This window comes from Hyperoodon ampullatus, assembly GCF_949752795.1.
Source record: "Hyperoodon ampullatus genome assembly, chromosome: 11".
Taxonomy (NCBI): Eukaryota; Metazoa; Chordata; class Mammalia; order Artiodactyla; family Ziphiidae; genus Hyperoodon; species Hyperoodon ampullatus.
The window spans coordinates 58,867,424-58,888,970 of NC_136924.1; the positions used below are offsets into that span (position 1 = coordinate 58,867,424).

At 54.3% G+C, this 21,547-nt stretch overlaps 2 protein-coding genes across 2 annotated transcripts; both read left to right on the top strand.

The window, feature by feature from the left end:
* Positions 1 to 259: 259 nt before the first annotated feature.
* HOXC13 (homeobox C13) lies at positions 260 to 6,761 on the top strand (the record flags this gene model as incomplete). Its single annotated transcript, XM_079714164.1, has 2 exons — positions 260 to 992; positions 6,505 to 6,761. The coding sequence occupies 2 exons, from the start codon at positions 260 to 262 to the stop codon at positions 6,759 to 6,761; spliced, it is 990 nt and encodes a 329-aa protein (XP_079570290.1).
* A 9,463-nt stretch (positions 6,762 to 16,224) lies between these two features.
* On the top strand, positions 16,225 to 17,809 carry HOXC12 (homeobox C12; the record flags this gene model as incomplete). The annotated part of the gene is made up of 2 exons (XM_079715955.1): positions 16,225 to 16,825; positions 17,571 to 17,809. The coding sequence occupies 2 exons, from the start codon at positions 16,225 to 16,227 to the stop codon at positions 17,807 to 17,809; spliced, it is 840 nt and encodes a 279-aa protein (XP_079572081.1).
* Positions 17,810 to 21,547: the final 3,738 nt, after the last annotated feature.

Below are 21,547 nucleotides of genomic sequence, written 5' to 3' on the forward strand. Positions count from 1 at the left end.
GCATCACGTGCACCGGTGGCGTCACGTGGGCGCGGAAGGGTTGCAGAGGGGAGGCTGGCGGGAGCCGGTGCTTTCTTAATGAAATGTCCCCGCATGCGTAGAGGGCATGTAGGGAGGGAGGTGGAAGCACCAGGAGGAGGAGGGGAGGGGTAGAGAGAGAAGGGAGGAGGGATGGGGGAGGGGAAAAGGGAGCGAGGTGTCTCCCCAGCTCGCAGCCTCTGGCAAGTGGAGTTTTTAAAAAGCTCGAGCAGATCATGTCATGACGACTTCGCTGCTCCTGCATCCTCGCTGGCCGGAGAGCCTTATGTACGTCTATGAGGACAGCGCGGCGGAGAGCGGCAGCGGCGGCGGCGGCGGGGGAGGCGGCGGCGCGGGCGGCGCGGGGGGTGGCTGCAGCGGAGCGAGCCCCGGCAAAGCCCCGAGCATGGACGGGCTGGGCAGCAGCTGCCCGGCCAGCCACTGCCGCGACCTGCTTCCGCACCCCGTGCTGGGCCGCCCGCCGGCTCCCCTGGGCGCCCCTCAGGGCGCCGTCTACACGGACATCCCAGCCCCGGAGGCGGCGCGCCAATGCGCCCCGCCGCCGGCGCCCCCCACCTCGTCCAGCGCCACCCTGGGTTACGGCTACCCTTTCGGTGGCAGCTACTACGGCTGCCGCCTGTCGCACAACGTGAACCTGCAGCAAAAGCCTTGCGCCTACCACCCGGGCGACAAGTACCCCGAGCCGTCGGGCGCCCTGCCGGGTGACGACCTGTCCTCCAGGGCCAAGGAGTTCGCCTTCTATCCCAGCTTCGCCAGCTCCTACCAGGCGATGCCCGGCTACCTGGACGTGTCTGTGGTGCCTGGGATCAGCGGGCACCCGGAGCCGCGTCACGACGCGCTCATCCCCGTCGAAGGCTACCAGCACTGGGCTCTCTCCAACGGCTGGGACAGTCAGGTGTACTGCTCCAAGGAGCAGTCGCAGTCCGCCCACCTCTGGAAGTCTCCCTTTCCAGGTAAGGAAGGGGCCCGAGCGCCGCCGCCGCCGCCGCCGCCGCCGCCAGGGACCCGTCCCAGCCCCGCCTGCCCCGGGGCTCCGCGCCCCAGCCACCCCCGCCGTCTGGCCCCGGCGCGCCGGCTCTGCTGGGCTGCCGATGGAGCCGGCCGGGCGAGCTGCTCTGAGGAATGCGCCGGGGAAGAAATCTGCTCCGACACGTTCCCCGGAGCTGCCGGGCGGAGAGTGAAGCAATCACAGGCGCCCGAGCGCCCGGCCGCCGGCTCCGCTCCAGTCGGGAGCTTGTCTCCTCCTCCCCCAGCGGGCTCCAGTCTCACGCGCGGCTCTTGGCCTCCTAAGCCCGCTTCCGGCCAGGAATGGGGGCTGGGGTGGGCCTTGGGTGCCTTGGAATCCAAAACCACTTGGACAAAACGCTCAACCCACCGATTAATTGGGGAAAAAAATAAGAACTCCCAAACATTTTGTTTGCCTGAATGTCCAAGATCATTCAGGCACTGCAGGCACTGGACAGTTTATGTTGTTGTTTTTAAATAGGGGTCTGGTTTACCGGGATCTACAGAAACGTAGGATGTTTTCTTTTCTTGATTTAGTTTAAGAATTTGGCCACGTATTTCCTGATTGTTAAAGGAACAAGAGAGCTAAAATCTCTGGAGAGGGTGTGGAGAAAAGGGAGTTCACATCCCTCTCCTGGTTTATAAAATTCTTTGCCTCCCTGGTGTACTGAGCTCAAATCCTGTGGGTGTTCACACTACTAACTCCCCCAAATGCGGGGCAGAAAGAGAGTTACCCATGCCTTAGACACAGGGGAGTGTCTCTTTCTCTTAGAAGGGAGTGAGGATGAGGGTGGGGCGGAGGCGGGGGAGACCTGCCTTGGAAGGATCTGAGGTCCAGGCCCAGGCAGGGGACCCCTCTGTATTGTCTGGCTCCATATGCGGTGGGGGATTGGAATTTACTGGTGTTCTGTTCCCTTTCCAATTGAGGCTATCTCTGAACAGGAAGGGATCCTGCAAACCACCACCCCCCACTCCACAGGGGAAAAGACCAGTTCCAGGTTTCTCAAAACCACATCAGGAGCTTCGTATTCAGCTTTGTGCTGAGAAATCAGGATTCAGGGTCTAGTGAATCCAGAGCTTGAGTCTGCTCTTGCTATATATAAGCAGAGCTCAGTGGGAGAGGGCTGACTGGCTCCGTTCTGATGCCTACAGGGGTCCTGGGGGCCCAGAACAGCCATATATGTCTCCCCATACTGCCCAGAGCCCCCCCCAACTCTACATGTGGACCCAGGGACATTTTCATGGGGAAGTATAGACCTGAAGACCTCCTAAGGGTGGGCCTGAAATTCCTCTGCATCCGGGATTGGGGCAAGGGCAGATGGTTAAAAAAAAAATTACTGAATGATGTTAAAAAGTGTAGCAAATAACATTCTTGTAAATATTATAAGATGACTTAGTATAACACAACTGACCAAGGTGGGACCCACACTAGACACCCAATTTCTGGCTGCCAGAAGATTTAGGATGATAGAATTTTAGTACATGGTGTCATGCGTTACCTACTCTGCATTGACTATATTTTTATATAATATGATTTCTGTTATTAGCCACCTAATATGAAACACATAATAATACTTTTCTAGAAGATAGGCAGCTCACATGTAGGTGTACAATAATGTGTTGTGGAGATATGGCCCTTTAATTTCCCATCCCACCCAGATGGGAAGCTGCTTAGGAGATGGGGGTTTAGCAGGAATTCCTGGAGCATCAGTAGCTGGTAGCCAACAGGCCATGCTAAGGGGCTGAAGGGCAGAGGGGCAGATGCCCACCAAGCCCACTGTGGGCAGAGGCACAAGTGTAGAGCAGTGGGAGGTGGGTTTAGTGTGAAGAGGGGATGAGAGGGAGCTGCTCTGGCATTGCTGTGTATGCATGTGGAGCAAGGTGGGAGTGAGAGATTGGAGAGAAGCTCAGAAATATCTTTGAGCAAAATAAGCATCTTAAAGATTCCCAGAAAAAAAAAACTAAAAGTAAGCACTTTTTTATCACAGCCTCCTAGAAAAAAATATCTTTGACATAAAAAAATATATAGCCCAACTGAGATTTAATACACTTGCAAATTATGGCATGGAAGTGGATATAAAAACCCAGGTATCTCAACAGCTATGTGCTCACACACTCCCGGTGTGGAAGTAGAATCGGGCTGGTGTATCTCAGTGAGTGCAGAGGTCCAGGCAAAAGGCAGATGAATAAGAAATTATCTTCAGACACCCTCCATCTTTCTACCCACACAGAGCTCCTCTAAAGTAGTGACATTTCCAGATAACTCTGTCTATCCAATTGTGGTTTGTTTGGCAGCATCTAGGCATAAACACTACTGTCTCTTTTCAGTGCCTCTGGCTCGGAGAGACCTCATCTATGGCAGTCTGGGCTGGTGTGGGAGATGAAGGCAATTGTTCAGAAAGATCCAGATAATTAGGGCCAAGATGAGTTGTGGCTTCTTCCTTCACCCAATTATCTAGACCCTTGTTTCTTTGCTCTTTTTTTTCTTCCTATAGTGCGTATAGACAGCTTTTAATTTTGACAGAGAGAGGCAGAAATTCCAAGAGAGAAGCAGAGAGGAGGGGGCGGGGTGGGGGAGACAGGGAGAGACAGAGACAGATAGGATAGGGGGAGAGAGTAAGAGAGAGAAGGAAATAATGGGCTCTTTGGGCCATACTGGAAGTCTCTACTGACAGGTCTTTGGAATTTGGTTGAGAAGAGTGGCTAGGATTTCTAGCTGAACAAGGACCTCTTCGGAGGACCAGAGCCCTGTTTTGGGAGTGGGTGGTCAAGAGCCAGTGGGCAGTAGGAACATGTACACAGGACCCCAAGAGAGAGCTATGGCTGAGCATTTATCTGATTTTTATCTGCTCCTCAAAAGTGTCTATTAGGTTCCCAGGTATGAAGTGGGGTGTGTGCGTGTGTGTGTGTGTGCGCGCCCACACGCTCTGAAGGGAGATTACGGAAAGGTTGATTGTAAAATTAATCACCAAGTCCTCTACTTACTTTAGGCAGCATAGACACAACTCGAGGCCTAAGCTTCCAGATGTTTCCACATCTGCAGATCCCACTTCCTTTCCAGACAAGACAGCAGACAATGAAAGGGGGCTTCTTTCAGAAGGCAAGACTGAAGGTATTTCCCCAGTTGGCCAAAACAACCAGCCGTTAGGTCTGATCCACGAAAAACTTGGCCAAATCAACTCTTGGCGTTCTGTAGAGAAAAATAACCAATTTAGACCAGTTATCTGCTTTTTTTAAACTGACTTTATAGGATTTGTTGATTAAGCCTCATTGGAAATTTATAGTTGGGGTTTAGGAGACCCAAAATTGGGTAGATAATTGTGAACATTTCCAGAAAGTGAAGTTTAAAAAAATCAGGAACAATTATCTGGTTAATTCAGGAACCCAAACCCACTTTTATCCGATTTGCTCTCCAGGAAAAAGGAGGTATTTTAAAGCTAAATTGTACCAAGTGGTCTGTTTCCATTTTAGAACTTACTGTGTCATTATGTTGAGTCCAAAAATCTGGGTTTAAAACCTGGCTCTGCCACTTAAGTTCTTTTACCTACTCTGAGCCTCAGATTCCTTATCTTGTAAAATGGGTTTAATAAAATAAGACTGGAAAAAATGTTCCGAGGATTAAAAAAAGAGCCTCACGGTATCATTACTGACCCTCTCTGTTTTACTCTTATTTCAGAATCATCAGTTTCTTAAATCATAGTTACATCTGTAAGAGTAAGACACATTTGAGAACTGAGAGACTTTAAAAAATTATCTTGTGCAAAGAAAAATCCTTTTTAACATAAAGGGTCTGCTCTGCTAAAGTGAAGTTGTTTTGTTTTGCAGATTAAAAAAAAAAACTTGGCCTATTCCTACATAGGCAGAGAAAAGTGACAAGTCCAACAATTTTCCTGAAAATTGTCGTCATGAAGACAGCCAGACCAGGCCACTGGAACCCCCTCTCTCCCATATTCTTTCTGCGTACTTTACTCCTCCTCTGCATTTGATGGTGACTTCTTCTCTCCCCATCCTGTGTAGACAAGGGTCCCTGAGAGAGAGCAGAGCCAATGAGAAAGGGTGTAAGGAAGGTGTTTCATGAGGGCGGGGTAGGGGGGCAGTGAGAACAAGCATTTCAGGAAGAGCTTTGTGTCCTCATTCTAGACTGTGTCTACACTTCCAAAGGGCAGTAAGAACGAAGGGGAAAATCTCAAATATTCAGTCCTACTCATTAAATCCTGCATGAAGAAGTCTGCCAATTACGTTTTTAAAAATTGAAGGGTGAGTTACTCAGATAATTTCCCTAGTTCCCCACTTCCCCTTGAAAGTGTTGCTATGATCTTTTTATTGACAGAGGTGAGGGTGGAGTGGAAAGGGGTATATAAGTGACACATATTGCCCGTGACATTCTCAGAGCATGAAGAAATTGAACTAGTAGTGGGATGACAAGGTATTTAGAATTTAGGGTTAGGGTTCCTGCATGGGGTGGGGACAGTCTCCTTCAGCCTCAGAGGAATGACAAGGATAGCAGATTGGAACAGAATTTGCTGTTTTGGTGAGTGGACATTTATGGGGGCAAGGGAGGGGCACTGATTTCTTTTTATAGAAGACTTACATGAACAGCTGGTTTCAACCCAAGAAGGGCTCCCTTGGTGTCTCCTCTGGTGGGCACACACCCGGGTGTGGACCCTCTACTTCTAGGGACCTACATCTCTGAGATTCCCTACATCTCAGTGCTAGGACTTCCCACCTTGGATGTTACTAAGTGGCTCACAACACTGGACTCCTAGAGATTGGCTCCCAGGCAGTCTGGCTTCACCTGGCCACTTTTCTTCTCTCTAGCTGTCGGTGCTGGCCTCAGATTCCTAGTGCAGAGCCAGTGACCAAAGGCAAGAGGCCCCACTTGGGGGTCTGTGCTCAACACCTTCCTCTGATAATGGGGCAGAGTATAAACTGACCCATGCCCAAATGATCTAACTGCAGGAAAGAGGGATTTTCCTGAATACCTGCAATCCTGCAGGCTAGCAGACCAGGGTGCAACTTGGAGGGACCCCTCTAAGGGAACAAGGATTCTAATAAGGAGTGCTGTGTAGAGCCATACTGGAAGCTGAGGCAAAAGGAAAAGTCAGTAATACTGGTCCCATATTAATTTAAAATTTTCATACTTTGTTCATCATGGATTCTTGGGCATTCATTTATATATTTTAAAACATTGCATTAAAATATCATTTATCTTGGTTTACTGAGTTTTGGGCGCCCCCTCCTTTAAAGTTTGCGCCAGAGGCAATACCCCAGGGTCCTCACCTAAGTCGAGGCCTTGCTAATAACAGAGGTGCAAAAGATTTGGGGACAATCCGTCAGCTCCCTTTGAGTCCCTGCCGGAACCTGCGCCTCCGCAGCCCGCGCAGACTTGAGGCCCCTCGCAGGGTCCTGGGTCCAACCATGCGACTCACTTCCTGCCGCCCGCCTTCTCTCTCCCCCCAGACGTGGTCCCCCTACAGCCCGAGGTCAACAGCTACCGGCGCGGGCGCAAGAAACGCGTGCCCTACACCAAGGTGCAGCTGAAGGAGCTAGAGAAGGAGTATGCGGCCAGCAAGTTCATCACCAAAGAGAAGCGCCGGCGCATCTCGGCTACCACGAACCTCTCGGAGCGCCAGGTCACCATCTGGTTCCAGAACCGGCGGGTCAAAGAGAAGAAGGTGGTCAGCAAATCAAAAGCGCCTCATCTTCACTCTACCTGACCGTCCACCCAGCTGCCCGCCCCGTCTATTTATGTCGCCGATTTGTACCATATCCGAACACACCGAAGGACGCTTTTCGGGTACAGACAAATATTTAATGTTAACCAGAAAGAGGAACCACTCCGCTGGGAGGCAGAGGGTATCAGAGGGTGTGCTCTGCCGCCCTCTACTCCCCACCCCATCCTCACCCCTCACCCCTATGCAGATGGCACCTACCCCACCTCAGCGGCTTTGGAGGTGGGTCCGGGCGGGCGTGGGAGGAAGGCAGCCTGCCTCCACTCCCTCTGGCCGTCGCCCCTCGCCTTGCCAGAACGCCGAGTGGCAGCGAAGAGCCCAATCATTCCAGCCAAAGCAGAGTTGGGGAACCCCGAATGACCCATTTTTGCCTCATCCTTTGCCCGGGCAGGTAGATGACCCCCCTGAGGGTGCGACCCCGAGCAGGACCTGGTGAGCTCCTACTTTCCTTCCAGTCCTTCCTCCTGTTCCCTGTCCCTCTGGCACTCTTTAGTTAGGCAAGATTTCCCAGTTAAGATTTTTCTGTGCATATTTTAAAAGTCACATTAATATTAATGATAAGTATTAGGGATCTGGCATCGTGATTGGAGTACAGACAGCGCTTAGGTTTTCTTTCTCTCCTGTTTCAACAAAAGCTGGAATTGGATGAGGAGCCACCTACCCTTCTCCCCCACCTGGACCAAGGAACTGAGTTTCTGAGGAGCCACCTTTGCCCACATGGCCTCCTCTGTTCTGCTTCTCAATCAACATGCGGAAATCCAGGGAAGACAGAAACTCCCACCATGCTGCTAAATCTGTCTTCTCTCCTCTCTCTCTTTCTCTCTCTGTGGTGAGGCTGAGGATCAGGCCAGGCACAGAAGCAGAACTTTTTTCTAGGGAACGGACAGGCTTCTCTTCCAAGGGGATGGAGAGCGGGTCCCCCAGCAGATTCCCTCTCCAGTTGCTTCTCCATCAAGGCAGTAGCTGAGAAGGCCTCACATTTTCACTTTTACTCATTGTCCAGCGGACAGCGGTTTTTCTTCCAGGAGGCCAAAATAGCTGGCTCCCAATTAGCCAGCTAACGTAGACGCTGCCTGACATGTCCCTCCTCAAAGGCCAACTTGGTGCTGGGGGATGGGGGCTCACCTTCTCCCTTCCCACTGGTGCATTACAAAAGAGTGTTCTTTTGAAACGTTCATCCAAAATAGGCTTTTTAAAAATGTTGTGTATCTGTATATAGTATTGTGATGTCTGAATGACAATGTACTGAATGCAAAAAGGAAAAAAATACCACAAACCTGTTTTTAAAATAAAATCTTTTTTTGTTTTTGCCTTGATTTTATTGCTGAGATTCCTTCTGAAACTCCTCCTATCTACTGGCTCTTGGGGTAGGCTCTGTTGCCCTGACTCAGCCAGAATGGGCAGGGGGAAGAGTAGAGAGAACACCCCCAGCTGGATAGATCCCAAATTTATATTCTGCTCCACGTAAGTTTTTTAAGTGAGGTATTCAGATTGTTGATACTATCTAGACAGGAGAAAACTCTTTCCCATCCTGATGCCCCAAATAGATGAGTATGCTGGAGAGAGAAGGATGTGATCAGCGACTGAAAAGGCCTGGGAGCCCGTGAGTGGGTTCACTTCAGTTAATAGTCAGAGCTCAGAGCTGGATCTCTGTGCTGAGAAAGTGTGTCCCAGCTGGCGACTGGATGCTGTGGTGGTGGCAGCGTGCGGCAGTGGGGCGCTAATCTTAGACTCCTGAGGCTCTACTGCCCCCAGAGGGTCCCAAATCCCTCCAGACAGTTCAGAGTTGGAGCTGGGAAGGGGTCCCCTCAGTCTGCCCTGCTGGGAGGCCGCTGCAAGCTCAGCATTCCCGAGCTGCTCCCTTTTCCTCCCCACCAACCTATGCAAGAGGTCGGGCTGCTAGGACCCCATGGGCCCCCAGTTCTCTAAGCCAATCTCACTTGTATTCTCCAGCATTCTTGGGAGCCCCAGTGTTCCAGGCAATCAGGAGCCCTGTAGACTCTGCCACTAATTTGTTTTCCCTGCCGCATCCGTCTGTGCCTATCTCCCTATCTGGCTGAGTTAATGAGATCGTTAAGTTGTCAGGTTAAGAGACTTTTAAAAAGCGATATAGCCTAAAACAATGTTATCTCGGATTAAATCTTTACTGCAGCAATTTTTATTTATATATAATATTTTTTCGCTCCTGAGACACACAAAGACTGGAGGCCCTGGGTTGGAAATCAGGGTTCTCTGATCTCACTTTGCCTGATGGCTGAAGTTCTTAAAATTTTATTTAAATGTTTCAGGGGGTGTGTGTGTCTCTCTCACACACACACACACACACACACACACACACACCCCGAATCTGAGAGACAAAGAGCCTGAGGAATTCACCCTCTGTGGAGGCTCCGCTACTGATACGGTTGCCAGTCCTGTTCTACTCCATTTCAGCTCTGGGTTAACCACCAAAGAATCCCACGCTGGGCAGTACAGATCTAGGAGGGAATAGATGAATCTCCCAGGAATAATGTTCATTCCTAATTCCATCTCTCCTTTCTCTCCCCACTCACCACCTTCACCTCTCTCCAAAACCCCTGAGTCTCTCCTGAGATGGGAAGAATTGAAAATTAAATGTGTGTGTTTGGTCAGAAAAAGGAACTGAGTAGACAAGAGACCCGGGGCTCCCTTGATACCCCCACCCCTCTTGACTTGGGGGTACATTGGGTAGTCCCATGACACAGCTGTAGAGTCAGTGGAAGCTGGAGACTCAGTGGGGAAAGAGAATTCTATAGTTCTCCGAGGCATCCTTCCACTTCTGCGCACAAATCCACATGAGGGCAAATGAGCGAGTCTTCCCACATGGAGGGATACGCCCTAAGGCCCCAGAAGGGGGCGATGGAAAAGAGAAGAAAGCTTGTGCAGGCTCACTGGGGTTGCACTGGTACACCAGTGACCCAAGCAAGCACTGCGGTCCCTCTGAGTCCCTGCGAGCCCCAGTGTGCCACAGGGTGTTTAAGATGCCTCCCATGCACTGGATCAAATATGCCTGGATCAATTTTGGAGATGTCTCTTCCATAAAAGTAAGCAAGCATGAGAATGGAAACTCCTAGGTGAGACAGGTATTGTGTGAGTATGTGTTCTGGGGAGACACACACTTCCCAGCGTTGGGAAAAAGTATGATTCTTTCCCTGATTGTGTTGGTTCCTTACCTTTCCTTCCTCTGAGAGTTGGCATTCTCATTGGGGAACTCTGTGAGACATTCCTGTGAAGGTGTGTGTACATGTGTGTTTGTGTGTATGTGTGTGTGTAGAGCCTCAGACCAGTGCAGAATTTCCTCAGCCTTTTCTGCCTGTGTGTGTGCACGTGTAGCAATGTTGTCAGCCGGCACTGATCTCAGGGTGTAGAGTGTGTTTTCTTTTTTTTATGCAAATCTATAAAAAGCCTTTCTTTCCAAGGCCGGTCTCCTAGTGTCTGTGTGAGAGTGAGGATGCAATAAATATGCGGGTGCAAGGGGATAGAAAATGGCTGCAGGATTGTGAGTATCGAGGCATATCCGGGAGATGGACAGCTCTTCTCTGGGACTGAGGTTCCCGCTCTCTTTCTCATAATCCGATGACATCCCCGGCTCCTTGTGGCTCCCCGTGGCAAGGGCTGGGGGACCTGGGTGAGCTGGAGCCTCACAGGACTCTCCGTCTGGAGGGCTCTCTACCAGGCTGCTAGGGAGGGCTCAGTTAGATCTTTTCCTGAGCTTGGGGAGAAAACCCCTTCCCCACCCACATCTTCGTCCACAGACCTAGGGCCAGCAGAATGGGCCTTTTGGCCGGTAGTCAGTCCCACAGCCAGGAACCCACCTGAGGGAGTAAGGCCAGCAGTTCTCGGGACATCCCTCCAGGACTGTCTCCAGACCATCTGCTCCTGAGGCTTTTCGACAGGCGGCTCGGTCAGCAGGCCCGTGTGGGTATAAGGCGGGGGCAGCCCCTGGGACACTCTCCATCTCTCAGAGGATTGAAGCTGGGGACCCTGCAGCAGCCCCCCTCTGTTCAGAAGAGAACTCCCCACCCTAGGATCCACCTGGGTCTGACTTGGATGGTTTCAGGAGCCCACTCCTCAACAAACTCCGAGTGCCGGATCAGGCAGATGTGTATCTAGACCCGCGCTGGTGGAGGATTGAGGGGCCCTGGGGAGCCAGGGGCTTCTGGGAGGAGGAGGGGGCCAGAGCCTTTTCGCAACCAACCAGGCTCTTCCTCTTTTAGCCTTGACCGTGACTAGGTCTTTCTGACCTTGACATCACAGGGAGCACAGGGAAGGGGGGAGGGTGGAAAAGGCCTTGATCTTCCGGTGGCCAGAGAAGGGGAGGGCCACTCGCCCCCTTGACGCGCCAGCCCCCTTCCCGCCAGAGCCCGCCGCCTCTGTTTACACACAGAGGTGTCGTCTCCAGTCTAGACAGGGGCGCTAATAACGCCCATAAAAGGCGGCCTCTCCAGAGATGCTCTGCAACTCGGCTCCCGCGCGCCTACCGCTGGCCGCAGCCTCCGCCTCCTCCGCCCCGCCCTCCTCAGATACCTCGGCTGGGCTTGCGGGCCGCCTTGGGAGGGGGGACCCAGAGGGTTTCTAGAGGCTGAGAACCCCCGCCCCGCACCCTTCTGAACCTCTTCCGTCTCCAAAGGTAAGTGGACCTCCGCTCTTCCAGCCCAGCCAGCCTCAGGGATAGCGCATCCTCCCACCCCCACCAGCCTCCCGGGCCCGTTGCCCTTACCCCAATCCGCCCGTGCCCAGCGCCACACCCGCCCCCGCCCCGAACTGGAGGCTTGGATTTGGGTAGCAGTTGGGTAGCTGGGCAGATCAGACCCCAGGCAGAACTCAGCCCCTCCCCAGAGCTAGGCCTGGTCAGAGGCCATGGTCACAGGGAGCGGCTGGCTGTGGGGCAGAGGGCACTCTGGGTAGTCCTCACCCCATACTGAGCTTCGAGGTCCACGGAGACCAGGCCCTGGGCTCCCCATACTTTGCTGGCGACTGTAGGTGTGGTGTTTGTGGAGAAGGTGCTTTTTTTTTTTTAATAACTTGGTCCCCACACCTTTCCTGACACTCAGTAATTCACTAGGTGGAGGAGATCCTCTGCTGGCGAGGGGGAAAATGTCAGAACCCCGAAATTATTTAACTATTAGTGCGCCGAAAGGACAGTGAAAATGGGGGAAGATGGCTCACTTAGGGATGCTCAGGTGAGGGGTGGAGGGATGGTCTCCCAGATGTTCCTGCCTGGGACCACCCCCATCCCTTCCCCATTTCCTGAGTGGCAATCGGGCTGGGATCTTGTGGTGGGAGGGGGACAAGTGGAGCCACTGAATGCTTGGAGGAGGTTAGGACGCTGCTGACCCCAGGCTGCTTGTGTGAGCCTGAGAGCCTGACTGCGCCTCCTCACCCAAGGTCCCTCTCACACCCTGCTCCTCCAGGCTTTAGAGCCCTGGAAGGCAGCACAGGGGAAGGGGCCTCCTAATCTTCTCCTTAAGTCCTAGGCACCCGTAAGGGGGCCTGGGAGCCAGGTGGGCTCGGACCCCTGGATGAGCTGGTGAAGCGAAGAAAGAGGAGTCTAAGCCCCCTACCTCCACCCGTCAGCCTTGGCTGAACCCGACAAAATCCTGCCCCAAGCCTAGGATGCCCTAAAGGGGCGACATAGAGAGAGCCGAGGGGTCGCGCTGGGGCCCAGACCTTCCCCACCCGCCGCTTTTCATCTCGCCTCTCCCGCCCAGCCCAGCTCCTGCTCACCTCCCTTCAGAGACCCAGGCCCTGCCTCATGTGCATAGGCGGCAGAACCGTTTTGTGCAAACTAGGCAGTGACCTTGAACTGGGCCGCCTTGGCCTCTCGACTGATCCGGGAGAAGGCAGCACCGCGCGATATAATTTCGACCTCGGTTTGTCTGAGGAGCCCGAACACTGCGGCTCACCGCCACTCCGCGGTGGCCTAAGCCTCCCGCAGCTGCTCTGCCCCTGCCACCAGAGCCGGCGTCGATTTTATAATAACTCCTTTCGCCTGGCTCGGCGCTGGTGGGGACTCGAGGACCAGCGCAGAGCCCGTGAAGATGCAGGAGGGACGGAGGCTTAGACAGAGTCGGTGCGGGAGAGGCGGCGGCGCATCCAGCTGGTGGATGCGAGGAGGCAAAGAGGGCTGCCGCGGGTCTTCAAGGAAAGCCTTGGACCACATCCTGGCCTTCAGTTTTAGTTAACCCCTGAGTTAATGAGCGGGGCATGGTTGAGCCAGGCCAGCTGCAGCAGGAACCTGTGGTCCAGGGGCCAGCAGGCAGTCCACCTCTTCTAACCTCGTGATTTGATGAATGCGCGGAAGAGTGGGCGCAGAGATTGCTCCGCGGGTCCAGAGCCTTGCCAGGCCGTTACAGTCTTCCATGTGAGCTGCGAAGTGCCGGCGGATTAAACCCAGCTAGAAGCCGCTGCCCAGCGCCTTCGGCTGCTGCGAGTCCTAAGCATTCTCCTCACCAAGTCCCGCGTCGGCTCCTGGAGAGCAGCTCTCGCCGAGGCTGGATTTAGATCTGAAGCTTTGCACCCGAGCCTCCCGCCGGTCCCGGGGACCCAGGCTGGGAGCGGAGCTCTGCAGCCCGTTAGTCCGAGTAGGGTTAAGAAAGGGGCGCCTGAGCTGCGTGTGTGGCGGGGAGCCTAAAAGGCGCACAGAACCGCGGTGGTGCACGAGGAGGCTGGGCGCCTAGATTGCCTGGGTCCTCGCCGGGGTCCTGATAACCCCTAGGTTCCTAGCGATCCTCGAGTAGCAGGGCACTGGGGATGTGAATTTTGCTGATGGTCCTCGGCAGGCAGCTCTCCCCTAGAGGAATCAGGTCTGCTGCACGGAAGGAAGAGGGGGAAGGAAGAGGGGTCTGTGCCCAAGAGGGGTTTGTGCCAGTGCCCAGGGTCCGAAACCTGGGGAAAATGGTCTTTTTTGATGGGGCCAAATCGGACTGGGAGAAACTGCGTGTCTGGAAGAAGGAAGTCCTCACTCCATCCTCATTTCCCCGGCATTGCATCTGCCGCCCTGTGGCCGCCTCTCTGCGTGCTCAGCGGCCTGGCCGGGAGGGCAGCGAGCACAGCTCCGGGCCTGAGATTTTCGAGCTGGCGAGGGATGCGAAGAGGCTAAGACCTTCCTCCTGGCGTCTCCCTTCTAAGAGATTGGAGTCATCTGGGAAGGAAAAAGAGAATGGGGAGAAACCTCCACCGCACAAGGACTAGTGATTATCTCGCAGAGCTCAACTCGGCCTCCCCCACACCAACAATAGCGGCTGAGCGCGAGGCCTGGAGGCCTGGAGACCTCGCTGCCGGCGCAACGTTCTGATTGAAAACAGCAACGATATTAAAGTCACACCCTGTTTATCTTTATGACCAAAAATAACCCCCAAATAAATTTTTTAAATTAAATATTCAGTAACGCTCATTAATGCATCTTGAAAAGAGGGCATAAATAAGATGTTGGAGATGCTGTGACGTGGAGTTTGCAGCCGAGGGATGCTCCTCTGTGCAGCCGCGCAGCCCCTTAATCAATTAGGCACAAAAAGGCCACTTCAGGCTGTCTCCTGCCCGCTCCTCGGCGCCCCGGCTCTCGTGGTTCTGACTGAAGGTGACTGCGCGGGGCTGGCATCCCACCGCTTGGCTTCGGTTCTGGCAAGTGGGCCCGGCGCGGGGCGGGCTCCTGGGGGGGCGGGAGGGACCTTGGCCGGCCAGGGCAGGGAAGGGGAAGAGGGGAGAGGGGCGGGTGCTGAGCTGCGAGCTGTGCCGGGCAGGGCGACGCCCGCGCGGACACATTTCTGTCCCAGCTATGGTTTGGGATATGAAATCGCCCGGGGAGCTGTGGAATTCGAAGAATCTGTGTTTCTCTCTGCCATGTCCTGCAGAAGAGAGAAAAAGAGGGAGATGAGAATCTTCTGCTTCGGTCTGCTTTTGTAGCTTCCGCTCATTCTCAGATATTTAACTTTCACCCACATGGATTTCTTTCTCCCAGATTCTCTCAGACTCACGTCTCTCTAATTTTCTCCAAATCTTCTGGTGTTCTCTCATATTTAGACTTTTGCTGAACTATTGATCTCACCTGGTATTACTTAAAGCCACGCTTTTGCTAGGAGCCCGAAGAAGTAATCACATAGAAATCTGAGTATTTTGTCTACTGGACCCCAATAGAATACACCTAGTTTTGAGGGTTTTGTTTCCTTTTTCATTTTAATCTGTTTGGCTGTGTCTGTGGACTTGGTTGAGACCAGATTGTGGTTTCCAGATGTCGATTAATTTCGCCTATGGCCAGCGTTGGGTTCTCAGCCTTCTGCAGAAGGAGCTGCTGAGGTTAGCACCATAAAAATAATTTTAAACCCCTAACAAGATAATTCTCTGGCATTCTTTCCCTTACTCCCAGCACACCTATTGGGCTGGGCACTGTTATCTGATGGTCCCAGTGGTATGCTAGGCTGGTTCTGGGGTGTGAGTGTCTCCTCCACAGTGGGAATCAGGAGCCTCTTGGGCCAGCCAAGCCCTGCTGGGAGCCCAGAGCCTCTTGCTGCAAAGTCTCCAAGAGACCCCCCCCAGAAGCCCCCCTGACCCACAGAAGTCATGGGGAAGAGTAGTTCAGCCCCCAGATTTTCAGGAGCAGGCAGGCAAGTCCTCATGGAGCTGGGTGCTTCCTTTTTCTGCTGCTTCTGCCTCTCTTCTGCATCCCTCCTCTGACGGTGAGGGAAGGTGTGTGGCTGGGTGGCTCCCAGCTGGAGAATGGGGAAGACCCAGCATTAGTAATCCTCCCTGAGCCCTTCCTGGAGGAGAGGACCCCAGGTGTCTCCCTAAATTCCTGGGGAGAAAGAGCTGAGGAAAAGGAGCGCAGCAGCGGCAGGGCTGGGAGAGACAGCGGCAGGGAAACCTGTCTTTACCCCCACTTCGCCTCTACTGTAAATAAACCCCGAGCCAAAGGGCTCATCCGTCTCCTTAAACAGCCAGTAAACTTTATATGACACAATATCTAATAGTAATTTATTGGGGAGATATTGTAAATTCCAACGGTTTTAGTTAATAAAGGAGCTAATTAAAGAGGGACGGGCTGGGCTCGGCCAGCTGTTGGTGAGAAGATAATACATCTGGGGGGGGGGGTAGTGCAGGGTGCAGAAGCGTGTATGTGAGGGTATTTTTGGTGTGGCTTTTTTCCTCTTGCCCCGTGTCGGGCGATTGCCTCGATCTCTGCGTTAGGTTTTATATGATTTTTTAAAAACCAGAAGCCAGAGAATAAATCTGCCCCCGCGGTTCGTCCCCCCCCCACCATTGGGGAAGGGGGAAGTTGGAGTTGGTGCGGGGTGGGGGGATTCTCTGTCCCCACCCATCCCCCTGGCGGCGGCGCCCACGTGAGCTGGACGGCCAATGGGTGGCGGGTGCAGGTTTAACTATGTTTAATGTCAGATAGCAATAAAGTAGAAGCTGCCGGTCGGGCCCCGCGGAAATGGGCGAGCATAATCTCCTGAATCCCGGGTTTGTGGGGCCGCTGGTGAACATCCACACGGGAGACACCTTCTACTTCCCCAACTTCCGCGCGTCCGGGGCGCAGCTTCCCGGGCTGCCTTCGCTGTCCTACCCGCGCCGCGACAACGTGTGCTCGTTGCCCTGGCCGTCGGCGGAGCCGTGCAATGGCTACCCGCAGCCCTATCTCGGCAGCCCGGTGTCGCTCAACCCGCCCTTCGGCCGCACGTGCGAGCTGGCGCGCGTGGAGGACAGCAAGGGTTATTACCGCGAGCCGTGCGCCGAGGGCGGCGGCGGGGGCCTGAAGCGTGAGGAGCGCGGGCGCGACCCCGGCCCAGGAGTCGGGCCCGGGGCAGCGCTGCTGCAGCTGGAGCCGTCGGGGCCGCCTGCGCTCGGTTTCAAGTACGACTACGCGGCGGGCGGCGACGGTGGCGCGGGACCCCCGCACGACCCGCCCTCGTGCCAGTCGCTGGAATCCGACTCCAGTTCGTCCCTGCTTAACGAGGGCAACAAGGGCGCCGGCGCGGGCGACCCCGGCAGCTTGGTATCGCCTTTAAACCCCGGCGGCGGCCTCGCGGCCAGCGGTAAGGACCCCGGCCCATTCGCGAGGCTACTCCGGACGGGACGTCTGACCCGGGGTGGGCGGGGGGCAGTGTAGGACTGAGCTAGGGCCTCCTGGGGTGACAGACTGTGTGGTGAGGAAGCGCTTCTTTTAAAAAAGGGAGTGTGGGGGGGAAGCCCTATAAACATGTAAATATCCCCTTAAAAGAACTAGAGATTCCCTTCTTCCTCGGCCTGCAGCTGGAGGGGGCAGGGAGCTCCGGAGAAAGGGGATTCTGACAGACTTCCCCAGGCCTGGGGGCGTGGGGACCCAGAGGCTGGTCCCTGCCCTCCCAGGGCCTCTCTTTCCACCTTCCCACAGGCCCCCATTACCTTTTTTTTTTTAAAGAAAGGCCAGTGGTTGACTCTTGTCACTCGCTCATGTCTGTTCTAACTAATCAGGACCCCATCCTGGAGGATGTGAGAGGAAGGGGCCAGGATATCCTCCTGGAGAAGAAGAGGTTTGGGGAGAAGTGAGAGGATAGGAATTTAGAAGGTTCTGGGATACTGCAGTGAGAAGTAGGCGAGGCAAGGAGAAAGAGTGAAGGGAGAAAAAGAGATTGATGACGGCAGAGGAGTTGGTGGGGATGGGAGTCTTCCTAAGAGAGGAGAGGAAGAGCCTGGGGTCGGGTGTTAGGCCAAGGTGAAAGGGGCTGGGGAAGGACCAACGGTACTGGGCTTGTCACCTCTTGGTCTCCTGGCCAACCCTGCTGGTTCGTCTCCACCCAGGCGCGCCCTGGTACCCGATCCACAGCCGCTCACGGAAGAAGCGCAAACCCTATTCGAAGTTGCAGCTGGCGGAGCTGGAGGGCGAGTTTCTGGTGAACGAGTTCATCACAAGGCAGCGCCGGAGAGAACTCTCAGACCGCTTGAATCTTAGTGACCAGCAGGTCAAGATCTGGTTTCAGAACCGCAGAATGAAAAAGAAAAGACTTCTGTTGAGGGAGCAAGCTCTCTCCTTCTTTTAGGGGGCAAGACACGGGCACCAGCCCCAGACTGAGCCTGTCTCTGGCAGAGAGCAAGAGGGGGCACTGCCTGGGACACAGTCCCCGCTTAGAACGCCAGGCGTCTCTGGCAGGTCCTCCTGGGACGTCCTCTTGTCTGTTTTGTTCGTGGTTCCCTCCCACACACCCCCAGCAGACCCTGCCAGGTCCCAGAGAGAAGGGAAGAACCCAGCCAGGGAGAGAGGAAGCCCACAGCTGCTGGCAGGGGGTAGGGGCAGGGAAGGCTGAGGCGCTGGGGAGGGGCTAGTTTGACGTGGGACTGGGGCGTTGGGCCTCCTTCTGAAGATCTGGAGGAAAGGTGACTCAGGCGTCCCCTCCCACCACTTTCCTTCCGTGGTCTTAGGTCTGTCTGCCTGCAGGAGTAGGCGAGGGTGGGGACAGTGGGACCAAGGCTCTCAGAACTTGCAGTTATTGGGGTTAGGAGAGGCTGAGAGGAGGGAGCAAGAGTGGAGGATGGGCAGAGAGCAGGGAAGGGGTCAGGGTAGCTCTGGGAGGGCAGAAGAGAGTGGGGGAAGCTAGGAGGAAGTGTGGTTTGGGAGAACAGAATGATCAGCAATGTCCAAGTCCGCTGGGGTCTGGGTCCTCCAGGCCTGGACGCAGAGCAGGCCGAGGCACAAGCATTTGGCAGACTCGGCTGTGGACAAGGTGATCAGGCTTTTGTCCCCTCTAGGGCAGGCCACCCGAACCGTCTCCTGGTCCCCAGCCCTCTCCCGAGCCCCCTGCGCCCATTCGCTCACAGGTGTGCTGTCATCCACTCTTCTTCCTGCCGCTGAGGCGGCTGCGGACCGGAAGCCGCAAGCGGGGGATTGAGAGCTGAGCGGACGCAGCCTCAGGTTCAGTAGCCACCCCAGGGACCCCCACCTGGCCCTCCGGGAAGCCCAGGAAGCTGTAAAAGGAGCTGCGAAGCGCGGCATTGATTGGCCGAGAGAGTTTCTGGCAGCCGCTGCAGATTCTCCCTTCGCCGCTGGCGTTCACGGTCACGGCCGGCCGGAGGCTGGACCGGCGTAATTTACGAGGCGGGAGGAGAATCCGCCCCTAAAAGGGGCTACCGGCCGCGGAGGCCCCCGCTCAGCCCGGGTTTCCCAGGCTGGTGACAATGAAGGAGGGGGCGCTGCAGCCCCCCACCCAACTCCTTTCTCTCTTTTACCCACCCCTACTCCACCTGCTACCCAACGGCGCCCTTTGTCTCAGGATCCGCTGTCTCCGCCCCCAGGCCAGGGAGCCAAAGATTAGGAGGACCAGAGAAGAGGGAAGGGCACATCCCCCAAACCCACTGGAGGCCAGAAAGTGGCTTCTTCAGCCGAGGGCCTTTTATTCATAGCCCCCTTCAGGCCCCAGCCCCAGCCCAGTAGATCCCAGGCTGGCTTCCGAAAGAGAAGCTGTGAAGGAGCCCCCCTGCCTTCTTGCACTCTGTTTTGATTCCCCTTGGTGAGAGTCCCCCAAGCTCCCACCTGCTGACCCACCCTTGCCAGGATCAAGAGGGCGAGAAGCAGGGGAATGATGGGAGTTAAGCCCAGCCTGGACAGTGTGAAACTGGCTTGGAGTTCTTCCCACCTGGGGAGAGTCTCTCCTTCCACACCCTGGAAAGGCAATCCACTCTCCCACCAGATTCAAGTCCCTGTGAAAGATTGTGCAGAGGCATGGGCAAACATACAGGCACAGCTGTCCAGTACAGCACTCGGCCCACACCACTCTCCTGACTGTACTTGCAAACAGGCAGCCTCATATCCCCAAATACAGCCCTGCAGAGTAGCCGTACAATCACATACCCTCATCCCCCACTGGGCACCTGACACACTTCCCCACCCACATTAACCTATGTACAAGTTTGCAGAAATCACCACCGTTCCAGCTGTCTGCACACTCCCCTGTGGGCTGGCGCTGGGTATGAGGCACTCCCCTCTTTGCCTGGTCACCCATGTACCCCTTCATACAGCCCCTCCTGTGACCTCTTGGTCTCTGGGGTGCTGGATTTGAGTTTCACCACTCCAGCCTGACTCTCCCAGCTTAATAAAGGAGACCAAAACACTTCAAAAGGGGTGGGGGGACAAAGATATGCAATATTCTCTTCCTGTCGCTTTAAACTTGATTTCCAAGAGCTTCTCTGGCAATCTGTGTCTTGTTCTCTGTGTCTGTTGCTAGTACCTAGTGTGATCCCTGTGGGTAGATACCCTCCTTTCCTCCCTCCCCGGCTCTCTGTAGTGTGCCCTCCTATGCAAACGTCTGTCTCTAGCACGTTTTCCCTTTATATAGTCCTTGTACAGAGTTGCTTCATCATATTAATATTAATAATAATAATTAAAACATGATGGTATGATGATGTGATTTTTTTGAGAGAAAAATTTTAAACTGGCTCCATACACATGGTCTCCTATGCCCAGAAAGAATGGGATCCCCAACCTCCTAGCTGTTCCCCCACTTTATTTTTTCCAGCCCAGGTGAATAATAAAAATAATAAACGCATAATAATAATGGAAGAGCAGTTGCAGGGGCAACAAAAATATACAAGCAACCAAGATCTGTTGCTGAGCTGCCATCTCCAGTCCCAAGCAATTACTAGCAGAGAGAAAATTGGGGGATGGTAGATTGGGGGGAGGAGAGGGATATCTTAGGAGTCGTGGGGTTGTAAAAATAATGTGGACAGCCCGGAGGAGGCTGAAACTACCTTCAGGACCACAAAAAGGAAGTCTGAGCTGCAAGATCTCCAAGAAGTGAAGCCAGGGTAGGGGCAAGAGCTGGTTGGAGCTGGGATGGTGAGAGTGTCATGGGGTAGGGGCAGGGGTTGTTGGGTCCACACTTCACCCTGATGGTTCTAACCCTGTGGCTTCACTCTGAGAGCACATTGTGTGCACTGCAAGATGACTGGAGAGGGTACTAAAGACCCCTTGAAGCTGGTGAAATAGGCTCCGCCTCTGCCAGCTGCGGCCTCTCCAGGCCATGACAGAGAGAGGCCCAGGTCCAGGCCAGAGTCTAGTCTCAGCTGAGCCCATGAGTCCTCTGCACCTCCACCTCACTCCTTCCTTATGGATGGGATGCCCTCCCTCTGCCTCCACCCGTGAGCCTCTGATCCCCAAGTTTCCCTTTCTCACAGCCAGGCTCCAATCACGGAGTCTCCTCCAAATTCCCCCTCCACCCTCCTGGGCCTGCTCCAGAATAACAAGAGCCCCCCTCTGAGCCCAGCCTCCCCGAGCCACGCCTCCTGCCCTGAAATCTTTCTTTCTCTTTCACCGCTCCTTTCTTTACTTCTGCAACTAGGAAAAGTAGCAGATTTAGACCAAATCCCATCCTCCCTTTGCCCCAATCCCCTGCTGAGTGTGCATCTGAAGGATTCTGGCAGGAAGGAGATCCCAAGCTTTGAGAGTACTCCTATAAAGGGCCCACAGAGTTCAGGGGAGGCTGGGGACTGGATAGCTTCTGGCAGCCTTGAGCTGGTGGTGTAGGGGAGGGACTGAGTGGTTGCCCTTGAGTATGAATAAAGATGGGGGGAGGTCTGAATCCCAGTGAATCCAGGCAAGAGACTACCCTCTTCTTAAACCACATCTATACAGGAAGAATTAACAGTGAAGGCATTTCTGGCTAAATAGGAAAGAGGGAATTTAGAGAGGTCAGGAATAACTGGCCTTTAATTTATTCCCTTGATTTATTCCCAGAGACACTGCAGATCTGAGAGAGAAGGTTCCTTGTTGGGTTTTTGTCTATGCA